At 56.0% G+C, this 11,083-nt stretch overlaps 2 protein-coding genes across 6 annotated transcripts in view; one reads left to right on the forward strand and one right to left on the reverse strand.

Moving 5' to 3' along the window:
* The window catches only part of IPO13 (importin 13), a 31,712-nt gene extending 24,174 nt beyond the window's left edge, over window positions 1-7,538 (forward strand). For 2 of the 5 annotated variants that reach the window (XM_085298224.1, XM_085298222.1), the window contains 5 exons: window positions 5,742-5,808; window positions 5,997-6,055; window positions 6,350-6,439; window positions 6,660-6,841; window positions 6,975-7,538. In XM_085298224.1, the coding sequence (XP_085154350.1) occupies window positions 5,742-5,808; window positions 5,997-6,055; window positions 6,350-6,439; window positions 6,660-6,841; window positions 6,975-7,074 (498 nt within the window). In that variant the 3' untranslated portion in view covers window positions 7,075-7,538. Of the gene's footprint in view, window positions 1-5,741; window positions 5,812-5,996; window positions 6,056-6,349; window positions 6,440-6,659; window positions 6,842-6,974 lie in introns of those variants that run through there. The other 3 variants (XM_085298223.1, XM_085298225.1, XR_014894968.1) reach the window with 3 other exon arrangements.
* A 1,203-nt stretch (window positions 7,539-8,741) lies between these two features.
* DPH2 (diphthamide biosynthesis 2) lies at window positions 8,742-11,077 on the reverse strand. The gene is made up of 5 exons (XM_085298226.1): window positions 10,973-11,077; window positions 10,514-10,734; window positions 9,694-10,332; window positions 9,387-9,572; window positions 8,742-9,291 (listed from the first exon to the last, which is right to left on the reverse strand). The coding sequence occupies exons 1-5, from the start codon at window positions 11,026-11,028 to the stop codon at window positions 9,161-9,163; spliced, it is 1,233 nt and encodes a 410-aa protein (XP_085154352.1). The 5' UTR covers window positions 11,029-11,077; the 3' UTR covers window positions 8,742-9,160.
* Window positions 11,078-11,083: the final 6 nt, after the last annotated feature.

The raw sequence follows: 11,083 nt of genomic DNA on the forward strand, positions 1-11,083 counted from the left end.
TGTTGCTTCCTTGGAGGGAAGGTAGAGCCGATCCTGCCATGAGGTGGGTAAGGGATGAGGCAACCTCTTCAGACTCTTCCAGCCCTGCTTGTTGATTCTTTGGAAGATGCGGAGTTTCTCGGTAGCTTGGGATCCTTCTCTGTATCTGGACATAGCATATTTGTGCTCTTTTGGAGAGAAGAGTGCAGCTATGCTGCGTTTCCATTAGTCATGGTGTGAGAGCAAGCACTACCCATCCCATCTGCTGGGAAACTCTGCTACACACTGGCCTTCTTGGGCAAGAGGGAGCATATTTTTCTGTAGGCAGATGCTGGCATTCCCAGCTCTCTCAAACAGTCCTGTCTGCCCCGGTCTGAATCCTCTGGCGGGAAGGCTTTGTCCAGGTTCTGCTGCTGGAACAGGTATGAGGCTCCTACCTCAGTGGCTGCTCTGTCTTCAGTCACTGTGAGATGAATGACTTTCTGCTACTGTGCCATCACCTCCAGCAGCTGCCTGATGGTTTCCTAGGCTTTTTATTCCAGCAGCCCCATGGAGGCTGAATGATCCTGTCCCCTTCCTCTCTCATCATGTGCAGGACTTCTTCCAAGGGTTTCCTCCTTTTCCTTAGTCTGCCTGTGTTCAGGACTGATGACCTGGCAGGGTGCTTTGAAACATACCAAGAAGCTGAGGGAGGTCACATCTCTGGCTTTTTGTTCTCATGACTTCAGGAGGCAGCTGACAGCACAGGTGTGTCCAGCATCCCCAGTTTGGCCTGTCCTCTTCCAGAGAAACATGCTCTTCAGTGATGATGTTGAGCATTTTTAGATGCACAGGATTAAAGTTGGAGAGAATTTTAGATCTACTTTGTCTTTTTATGTGGAAGAGGCTGTTATATCCAAATACATTTTGCCTGTAGAGTGGACAGTCCTTTGTTTGGCTCCATCAGGTTTGGATCTGAGTGTGTCAAGGCAGAGATTTTGCCACTTCCCTGGCAGTCTGCTGCTGTGATTAATCACTTTGGTAGAAATGTTTCACCTTTCCTTGCTCAAATTTGTCTGGTTTCTCCTTCTACACTTTTTTGGTCGTCTTCCTCTGTCAACAGATCCTCTCAGTACTTTTTGATAACTCAGCTTTGTAAAAGGTGTTTCTGGAGACTGTTCTCCCTAGCCTTAGGGTCATTTAATGGCTTTTTTTTTTCCTGTGACTTAAATATGTGAATACTAGAACTATAGCCAGTTGCTCAGTTGCTTACTTCTTCACAATCTTGTGAAGAGAGGGAATGCCCTACTGACTCCTGCTTGCTCCCACCTCTTAATACCTGCACATTAACCCTTTGTCACAAGCACATAGGGAGCTGTCTGTACAACTTACAGTTTCAGCTGACTTTACAATGTATTTATTTGGGCATGATTATCAGGCTATGAGACTCCCCAGTAAGTGCTGCTGATCATTTTGCCAGTCTTTTGTTCCTGGAAATCCATCAGCTGCATCTTTTTACCTTGCTCCTTAGGAGACTAGCCAGAATCGCACTGGACCAGGAGTGGTCTAGGCACAAGCTCACTAGAAGTGCCTTTGTTCAGCACTGGTTTGCTGTGCTGGTAAATCTCAAGATGCGGTCAGACAGCGTGCTTGTTCATAATCTATTTTTGGTGGTGGCTGGCCAATCGTAAGCCAAAGTCCCTGAAGTCGTAAGCTAGAGTCTCTGAAATTAGGTCTAAAAGCCTGAGTAATAAAAATAAAGTAAGCATTTGCTATAAGCCTGCACTGACCAGTACTTGCAACCTTTGTCAGAAAGTCTGGAGCATCAGTGCTTCCCTGCCTGTGATGAGTGTCTCACCTCAAGAGCTCCAGTGGTCAGTGCCTCTCTCTTGTATCTTGAGTGTCCATGCCCAGGATTATGAAGCAGTGGTGGCTGGTGTTTACCCCAGGGTCTGCATCCAGGCAACAAGGCAGTGGGTCCTGGGCAGTGGGCAGTGTTTGAGAGTTCTCACCCACAGGGCCCTCTGACCTCTCCTCTCCTGCTTGCAGGTATTGCTCATGTACGTCTTCAGAGTTGCACTGTGGTTGCTCTGTATTGGGTTCCCAGGGATGCAGACCACAGCCTGGCTTTCTCCCGTGTCCCGTCTTGCCTATTAACTATTCCTGCACATTCTCCAAATCAGGACCTCTCTCTCTCGCTAGCTCTTTAGCTGTCTCCCTTCCCCCTGGCTCCTGGTTTTGCTGTTAGATGTATTCCGCCTCTTTCCTGAGTTCAAGGCTGCCTGACAGGCTGGTTCTTGGCCCAGGAGAGTGTCTTTGCCTCCAGCAGGACCTGCTGGATCTGGGAAGTGCTCCAGGCTGTGTCAGAGCTCCAGCTCCTAGCGAGCTGGGCTGCTGGATGTTGCTCCAGCCTACCTCCTCACGAAGAGCTGAGGACACATCCAACTACCCTGACAGTGTACTAGTAGTGATCTGTGCTACCCAGCACAGATCTCCAGGGTGCTGTGGTGATGCCCTCTGACTTGACTAGGAGTCCAAGGGATGACTGCACAAGGAGGCCCTTGCTGGGCAGACAATGCAGCACCTTCTGTGATGCCCTAGGCAGGGACTGGCCAGGGTGCTTAGCCCACTGCATGTTCTCCACCTTGCTTTCTTCTTGTACTGGTTCAGACTGTTGCCCCCTCATCCCTCAGTGCCAAGGCTGTATTGCAGTGCAGGCAGAGCTATTTCCCTTTAGCCAGTACTGTGGCTGCAGAGGAGCTCAACATGCAGGCAGGCCAGGTGAGCAGTGTAGCTCTTCTCTCAGGGATGAGCAGCAGTTCTTGAGCTCTCCAGATGCTCTAACTGGAGTCACAGGTGCCTTGCTGAGCCATAATGAGCAGGCTGCTCTGCATCCCATTTGGTTGGAGCTCAGCCAGGCAGGTAGGTGCTGACCATCCCTTGCAGACCCTGGTGGCCAACCAAGTTCCTGTATCATTCCTAAGCTGGAGGATCTGCTCCATCAGCATGCAGCCTAGGAAGAGACAGTGGCATGCTCTGATGCTAACCCTCAATGAGATGAGTTGAAAGACAGAAGCCCTGAGATGGTGTTTTTACAGGGCCTGCAACCACAATACCCCTGTTAATGCAGTGGTAGGAGTTTCCTAGCCAGATAGAAGTGTGTGCCCTGGAGTGGTGCAAGAATTGGCTGTGTAGGTCTTCTCTTGTATCTCATGCTTGTGGGAAGAGTATGGTTTCAGTGGCCTCTCTTGTTCCCACCCTTCCTCCCTCTCTCTGAAGAGTGTATTGTAGAGGAGCCTGCTCTGAAGAACTGTCTGAGGGGTTTCCTAACTGCTGCAGAAGCAAGAACTCACTGTCCTTTCTGTGCCTGACCTAGCTTTTCTCCACTGAGAGATTTCAATTTGCTAAACAGCAAATGCTGCAACATCCCTTGCTGGAGAGCTAGTGCTCACCTCTGCACTTTGTCTGTAGCAGACAAAAGACGGAGGGGGAAGGTTCCAGTTTCTGAAAATGCTGACATTTAAAGACCTGCCCTGGCCATGGCTCCTTCTGCTGGCCCAGTGCTTAGGAGGTGCTCTCACGCCAGATATGCAGGGGGCAGATTGGTACTAAGAGGCCATGGGGCTGGAGCAGGGTTACTAATACTGGGGAAAGCAGCTGGACCTACCTGGTACGGCCTTCTTAATGGAAAAGCCCTACAGGGCCCAATTGCACAGAGAAAAAAGCTTCTCCATCTGTATTAGATGTGTGCTGATGTGTGCCCAGACTGGGCCTGTGCTCTGTGCTCCCTGGGTAGAGAAGTCCTGTGGAACGAATCACTTCCAGTGTCAGACCACGCTTTCCCCATGGCATTGACAGTGAGAAGCTGGTGCTGCTGTGAGCCTGCAGGAGAGCTTGGGGTCTCTGGCTACTGCTGCTCTTTTTGGCTAGGAGAAGCACCATCCAGGTAGGTGGCTTTTGTTACCTGAGCTTCTTGGAAGACTTGTGCTGGCTGAACAGTTTTGCAGTGCGCAGGACATAGGTTAAAACTGGCCCCTGGACTGGCAGAGGACAGGAACCTATGGCTGGGTGGTATCACCAGACAGTTAACTACCCTTGCCAGCAATGTGCTGCTGGGGAGAGAGGGCTCTTAATCACTCTGCTGGGAACCCAAAGGAGGGCTGGGGGCTGAGGTGTTTGGAGAGATGTGACTGAATCTAAGCAGCATCTTGCAGACTGGCCAGTACAGGGCTGGCTAGACCTCTGTGGTGAGAGCACGGCAGCTGTGATGAGTGGACATGTTTCTAAACCATTGTACAGCTGCTAGCTATCAGATATTGTCTCTAGCCTGTCATCAAGAATGATGCATACAGTTTGTATATACACACACAATATAATCTGGCCCTGATCACACCAGTGAAGCCCCCTCTGTATCTAGTCTGGAAGCTGATCCCTGGGACTGTACCAGGGATGCCTTTTGGTGTCCCAAATTCAGGTCCTTTCCTGCAGTGCGTGATACAAAGGGTCAGAAAGGAGGTGGGGTAGCCCTGAAACCTGCTGCTCAGTTTTCTCATCTCCAGCATACTTTCCCAGCAATGATCAGATGTGGACTGTCGCTAGAGGAGAAGGGGTGAGGGAAATAACTAGATTTAGCTCCCAGTAGAGGCCATGGCTAGAGGCAGATGGCCGTCTCCTGAGTGCTGGCAGCTGAAAGTTGTCCTTGCTGTCATCCTGGAAAACAGACTCATACGGTGGCAGGGTTATGCAGTGCTGCAGTGGCTCTGCACACAGTTCAGCCCAAGGCTGCAGCACGGAAAGGAGCCAAGCTCCCAGTTTGGGCTCTCAGTCCTCCAGGAAAGGAGCAGGACCACCCTGCTGTGAGTCTGTCATCCCAGAAGAGCTGTGACTGCTGTCCCCAGTGTTGCAGTGACACCAGGGCAGGATATGGGGCTGCTGTCCCCAGTGCTGGCCCACAGCTATCCTGGTCAGGGCACAGACATGGCCTTCATGGTAGGGCATTTCCTGTGGAAATGTGCAGGTTGAAGCACTTCTGTCTGGTAACTGCCCTCCTGCCATGTCACAGGGTGCCAGCATGGTGGGGGGAGGCAAGCCATTGCATGGCAGTGACCCTGTTGTACCACATCTCAGGTGGCCTCAGCAGCAGTGAAACAGTAAAGGCTTGAACCCTACAGTGGCTGATGGGATCACTGAGCAGAGGAAACACAAAGCTTTTCTGATCTCACAGTTGCTTGTTGCTCAGGAAGTGCCAAGCAACCTTGGCATCTCGTTACCTTCTCTGTCCTGGAGCCAAAACAGTGCAATGCTGGTCCAGACCGGAGCAAAACACTGGGTTAGTGCTTGAAATTACTGCTGTGACCCCTGCTGTGACCCCAGAGTCCGCAGGAGGAGAAGAACAAAACACAGTGGTGTCTGTTCTCTGCTGGGTCCTGCATGGCTGCCCCTGTCCCAGGAGCGCTGCCTCTGCCTGTCCTGTTGCGTTGGGACAGGTAACCTCTGTCCTGTGTCTGTCTGAAGTACTTGTGTGTACACCACCTTGGCATCTATCCTCAGCTCTTGGGTCAGAGTTCCCTGACTGTAGTGAACTGCCTGGATGTTTGACTGACATTTTCTTGAGGGTAAAAGTGATAGCTTCCTTCTGTGCTGTGTAAATCTGCTGTGTATCATGAGTGTGCCCAGGTAAGTGTGTGTCCAGGCAGAGGCTGTCTGGGGCACCAGCTTCCTAGGAGTCTTTCTGGCTGCCTCTGTAGAATTGTATTTATTCTGTCTATCTGTGTGCCTTGCAGGCTCTGAAGAGAAAGCCAGACCTCTTCCTGTGTAGCAACCTGGATGTCAAAGCAGTGTTTCAGTGTGGTGAGTACCCTGAGCATGCCCGCATGCATTATACCTGCAGATATGTGTGCCAAACCCCTCTGCTGAAAAACCAGCCTGCTCTTCCTGCAGACTTGGGAATGACCAGCTGGGGCATGGGGTACCACAAAGCTCTTTTGGGAAGGTGTGTGAGGTTTCTGGCTGCTAACCTGAATGCCTTCTGCCCACAGGTGTCCTTTCTCTCAAGTTCCCTGAGGCCCCAACAGTCAAAGCATCCTGTGGCTTTTTTGTGAGTATTGTGGCTTCCTCAGGCATGCTTGTTCATCCCCCAGATCATGCAGGAAAAGGGTTGTGCTGCTGGCTCTCCAGAGCTGCCACCATGAAAACCTCTTCTACAAAGCCTATCCCCTTCCTTCCCCATCCAGTTCAGACCTTCTCAGAAGCCAAGAGCTGGGAGTGGGGAGGGCCTGAAGGGCAGTTCGGGGGCCTCCTGTGCACTGGGGCATCCCCCAGAATAGGCTGGGGAGGGAGCTGCTGCTCATAGCCTGCTTTGGCATTGACTGGCCCGGGCTGTGTGTTGCAGACAGAGCTGCTGCCCCGCTGCGGAGAGATTGCCCCGGTGGGACAAGTTGTGCATGAAAACGGCAAGGTGCTGCTGCAGGCTGTGCTGGAGGTGAGTCACACGGGGACTGTGGCCTCCAGGGCCCTGGGCAGCTCTGAGCTCTGTGCCCAGAGAGCATCCCCTGCAGAGCTGGGGGCAGGAGACTTGGGAGCAAGGGTGGGTGCAGGCAGGGTGACACCAGGCCTCCCTGGTTTAGAGAGGCAGCGACCACTGAGCTGAGCTTAGCACCTCCCAGCACAAAGCTCAGCAGAGTCTGTCTGCTCTGTTGCAGGGCATTGGTGGTCAGGCTTCCCGCAGCCTCATGGATCACTTTGCAGAAATCCTCTTTGCCTTGAACAAGCACTGCTTCAGCTACCTGAGCATCTGGATCAAGGAGGCCATGCAGCAGGATGGCTTCCCCTCGGCCCGCGTCAACCCCGAGCAGAAAGAGAATTTTAGCCAGCAGATTCTCAGGTTTGTGCATCCCTCGCTGCTGCGCTGCGGTGGCCAGGTAGTGGCTGTGCCCCTGCTGGGTGCTGCGCGACTGCATGCTGCAGTCCCTGTCCCTCCTCTCCACCTCATGTTTGTCCTCCTCTGTTTGTGTTAGCAGAGAGCGTGTAAACAAGCGGCGAGTGAAGGAGATGGTGAAGGAGTTCACCCTGCTGTGCCGAGGGCTGCATGGCACGGAGTACACAGCAGACTACTGAGCACCTGGCCAGGAACGCGGACCGTTTGCCCGGACCAGCTCTTCCCTGCAAGGAAGCCCCCATCCTCCCTGCCCTGCTGCAGTACGGCTCGTAGAATAACCCTCCAACTAGAATTAACCCACTCGGGACGCTCCTCAGCTAGAATTGGTGGCTGCATCTTGGTGTCAGCATCTCTGTTCCCCCAGCATGCTCCCCCCTCGCAGGGGACGGGAGTGCCGGCTGCAGGACGCGGGGGGAGCCTGGGCAGGACTGCCCCAGCACGGACTGCCCCGCGCTGCGCTGCGGCTGGGCTGCCGGCCCTTCCCCAGCACTCTCCCGTGGGCGCCTGCTCCCGGTGGAGGGGACGCTGCCTCTGTGCCCATGGCAGTGACTGGCTGTGCAGAGGCTCTCGGGCCCTGCTAGTTTGTATGTGTGTGGTTGGGAGGGGGGAGGCCCTGCACCTAATTATATTAAGGATATTTCTATGTTGTAGCTGTCATTACTGCAGTGCCCACACTTTGACTGCCCCTTTCCTCTGGGTAAAAGCCCATCTTGGGGGACCATGGAGGAGGTTAAATCACGCTTCGTGCTCTTCAAAGCTTCCTGTTCCTCTCTGGCTGCGGGAGGGACAGCAGGAGCACAAGTAGAAGCAGCTGCCATGCTAGCTGGCTGAGGGAGTGAGTGGCTGGAGACTACCATGAAGTTGGAGCAGACTTGGGGGTACATGTGGGAAGGGCTGGCAGGGTGGCACTGGGCTGCTGGCCAGGAGGGCGGAGATGACACCGCTCCCCATGGCCTGCTCTGCTGTCCCTTGGCTCAGCGCTGGGCCATACTCCTGCAGGGAGCAGATGGGAGCAGACTGTGCTGCCTGGGGGTGTCCTCCCATCATGCAAGGTCAGTGCAGAGCAGGCGGTGGCTGCCCTACAGCTGGGTGCTGGCACAAGGAGGTGAAGATGCCTCCCCGCTCCCTCAGCTGAGGTGCTGCTCCTGTTGCAGGCTGGTTTGAGCTGGGACAGGTCCATCCTCCACACTGGGGTTATAAAGCACAAGAAAGAAGGGACTCTAACCCTTTCCCGGGGCCCACCCTTGTTGGCAGCTCTCCCTCAGGGGGTTAGGGCCAAGATAGGGGACAGCAGGACTGGGACCAGCAACTTGCCTGCCCCAGACACATCGCTGCTTCTGCAGTGCCCTGGCCTGTACTATGCAAGGTGAGGGGACAGGAGTTAAGGGGAGCTGGCAGCTGTGCCCTGCCCCTGGGTCTGGCTCCTGCTGCTGACCCCACAGGGGGAGCCAGGGGGCACGCAAGGTGCATGGGCCAAACACAGCCTTGAGGTTCTGGTCCATGAGTGGGGATAGGCTCTGGCCCCTCTGTGCATGGGATCCTCCCTGCAACACTGTATGTGCCCTGATCCTGTTCATCACAGCACCTGTGGGCTTGTTTGTACCAGGAGCCCCTCTATCTGCTTTAGTTTCCTAGCAGGATTTGCTAGCATGCCCTTTCTTTTCAGGGGTTCCCAATTTCTCTGATTTTTCTGTTCTCTCAGACTGGTTTTACCTAATTAATAAGGCTGTACTTCTGTAGCAAGTACTGCAATCTGTGTTTTCACTGTGGGACCTCCACTATCACCCCAGGTCTGCATTCTTCAGCCCATGTTTTATCCTAGAAGACAATTCACTCACAACAACTCTCCTTTTAGTTCAGCTTTAGTTAGTAGCGATAACCAGACAAGCCCTGAGTCCTGGTGTCGACAGCTCAATGTGAGGCTTGTGCCCTTTTCCCAGTAGGGCTGAAACTGCTACTGACTGGGCCATGGAGTGGGCACCTGAGGGCCAGGTCTGGGCCAAGCGCCTTGTCTTGGCCCCGCTGCTGCCCTGACTGTGCGCCCCAGTGTGCCATGGGCATCACTGAACACCCGTGCGCCTCCCACTGCTGTGCTACAGATTACAGGGCCGCATCCAGCTTGGGTCTGGCCAGAGCCAGCTCCCTGCCCTACCTGGAACAAAGTCCAGATCCTGGTTAGACCATTGCAGATCTGACACTCTGCGACAGGCCAGGTCCAGGCCCTTCCATCTGGCACCACCCTGGTCCTAGCTGGATGCCACAGCATCAGGATTCCTCGTGGCCCTCGTCCTCGTAGGCGATGGCAATCCCTCGCCGTCCCTGCACCGCCTTGGAGACAGGTGTCTTCCCCAGCTGCTGCTCCAGGCCCCGCCAGCTGCGTGACTCCAGGAAGGAGGCTGGGAGGAGAGAGAGGGGGGAGCGGTTACCGAAGCAGGAAACCCGCACTGCTCCTGCACCAGGGCTCACCCAACTGCGAAACCAAAGCACGAACCAGCAGGGCTGATCTCTGCGACCGCCCGTGTCTGGTCCCTGCAGGCCAGGGCAGCGCTGGGAGACAGCTGGGGGGCCAGGGAGTCGCAGAGGCGAAGAGCACGCATCTCCCCCGTGATCAGCGAGACATCGGGAACAGCCTCCTCTGCGCGGACTGCCAGCGGGAGCTCAACGTGAGCGCAGGCGCCTGCCAGGAGACAGGAGCGTTAGCCTGGGGCTCACGCCTGCCACCCGCAGAGCTAGGTGACCATGGCCACCCGGGATGGGAGCAGGACCACTGCTCTCTGCAGCTGGTTCCCAGCCATTACCTGGCAGCAGGTCTCGGAAGTCAGTGAGGTAGTTCCCAGTCCATTCCCGAGCTGGGTTACAGGCCAGCTCCAGCTCGTAGGGGGTCACTACGGGCCGGTAGAAGTCGCTGGAGTCCAGCAGGGAATTCTGAGCACAGGCCACCAGGACAAAGATGTCCACTTCCGGGAAGTTGGCCAGCTTGGCAGGGTTTGGCTTCCCCACAGCCAGCGTGTAGCTGCGCTTGCCAGCCCGGTGCAGCAGCTCCCGGAGGTGCTGCAGCACGGTCAGGTAACCTGCCACGCCGAGGGTGCCCACCAGGATGCCCACTACTCCGGCATCCCGGGCTCGCTCCACCAGGTAGAGGCGCCGCATCAGGGCCCGGTTCACATTGAAGGTCTCATGGCGACCACAGCCGGTGGCAGGGTCGAAAGAGCTGAAGGGGCAGCGGTTCCAGGTGAGCATGAAGCTGGTGAGGGCCAGGCCCTCGGCTCCCACGTAGAACATGACATAGTCCTGGAGCCCTCCTGGTGCCTCCACAGTGAACTGACGGCCAAACTGCCGCACCTCCCCGGGCCGCGCCGGGCTGGTGGGGTCTCCGCATGCCACCCTGGAGAAGACAACGTTGGGGTACTCCTGGTGTAACTGCTGCTCCAGCTCCCCTGAAGGGAGAAAAGAGTGGGAATGAAACGGACAGAGACCTGTCCCGCAGGGCTGGCAGAGCAGAAGTAGTGGGCTATGAGGAGCAGAGCTCAGAAGTCAGGGCTGATGGTGTCTCCCCCTGGCAACTCTGCAGAGCTCAGAGCACCACCAGAAACCTCCTCGCTGCCCCAGAGCACTCACCCATTGCGTGGGCATAGACCACATCACTCAGCACCACCACACAGCTCTGTCGGTCGGGGTAGAGCTCCCGGAAGACTTCCATGCAGCGCTCGACGTCCAGGGGCTGCCTCCCAAAGATGTGCTGCACTGGGAGCTTTCTGCAGGGGCTGAGGCAGGCCGGGCCATAGTGCACCAGCGCCTCGGCACCCACGTGCTCGGCGGCCACTTCATCCACGCAGCAGCTGCAGGGAGGCCCAGAGTCAGGCTGGGCCGCAGGGCGAGGCAGGCTGGCCCGGCACCGCAGAGCTCCTCTCGCTCCTCCTCTGCCACCTGCTCCTTGGCGCTGCAGCCCCCAGCCCCTCCGCAGCGAGGGGGAGGTGAGGCAAGAGGGGGCCCTTCCTGGCCCCGACCCCCCGAGCTGCCCCGTGGAGGCAGGCTGGACCCCCGGGACAGAGCCCCCCACCCCGGCCCCACACCGACCTGCCGTACGTGGTGTCGCCCAAGATGTACATCTCGGCGCCCGTTGCCGCCTCCATGCGTGCTGCCACGGCTGCCGCGTCCGCCAGGAGCTCGTCGGGGAACTGCAGGGCA

Source organism: Rhea americana, unplaced genomic scaffold (assembly GCF_003343005.1).
Source record: "Rhea americana isolate MKP2758 unplaced genomic scaffold, rheAme1 scaffold_136, whole genome shotgun sequence".
Lineage (NCBI taxonomy): Eukaryota > Metazoa > Chordata > Aves > Rheiformes > Rheidae > Rhea > Rhea americana.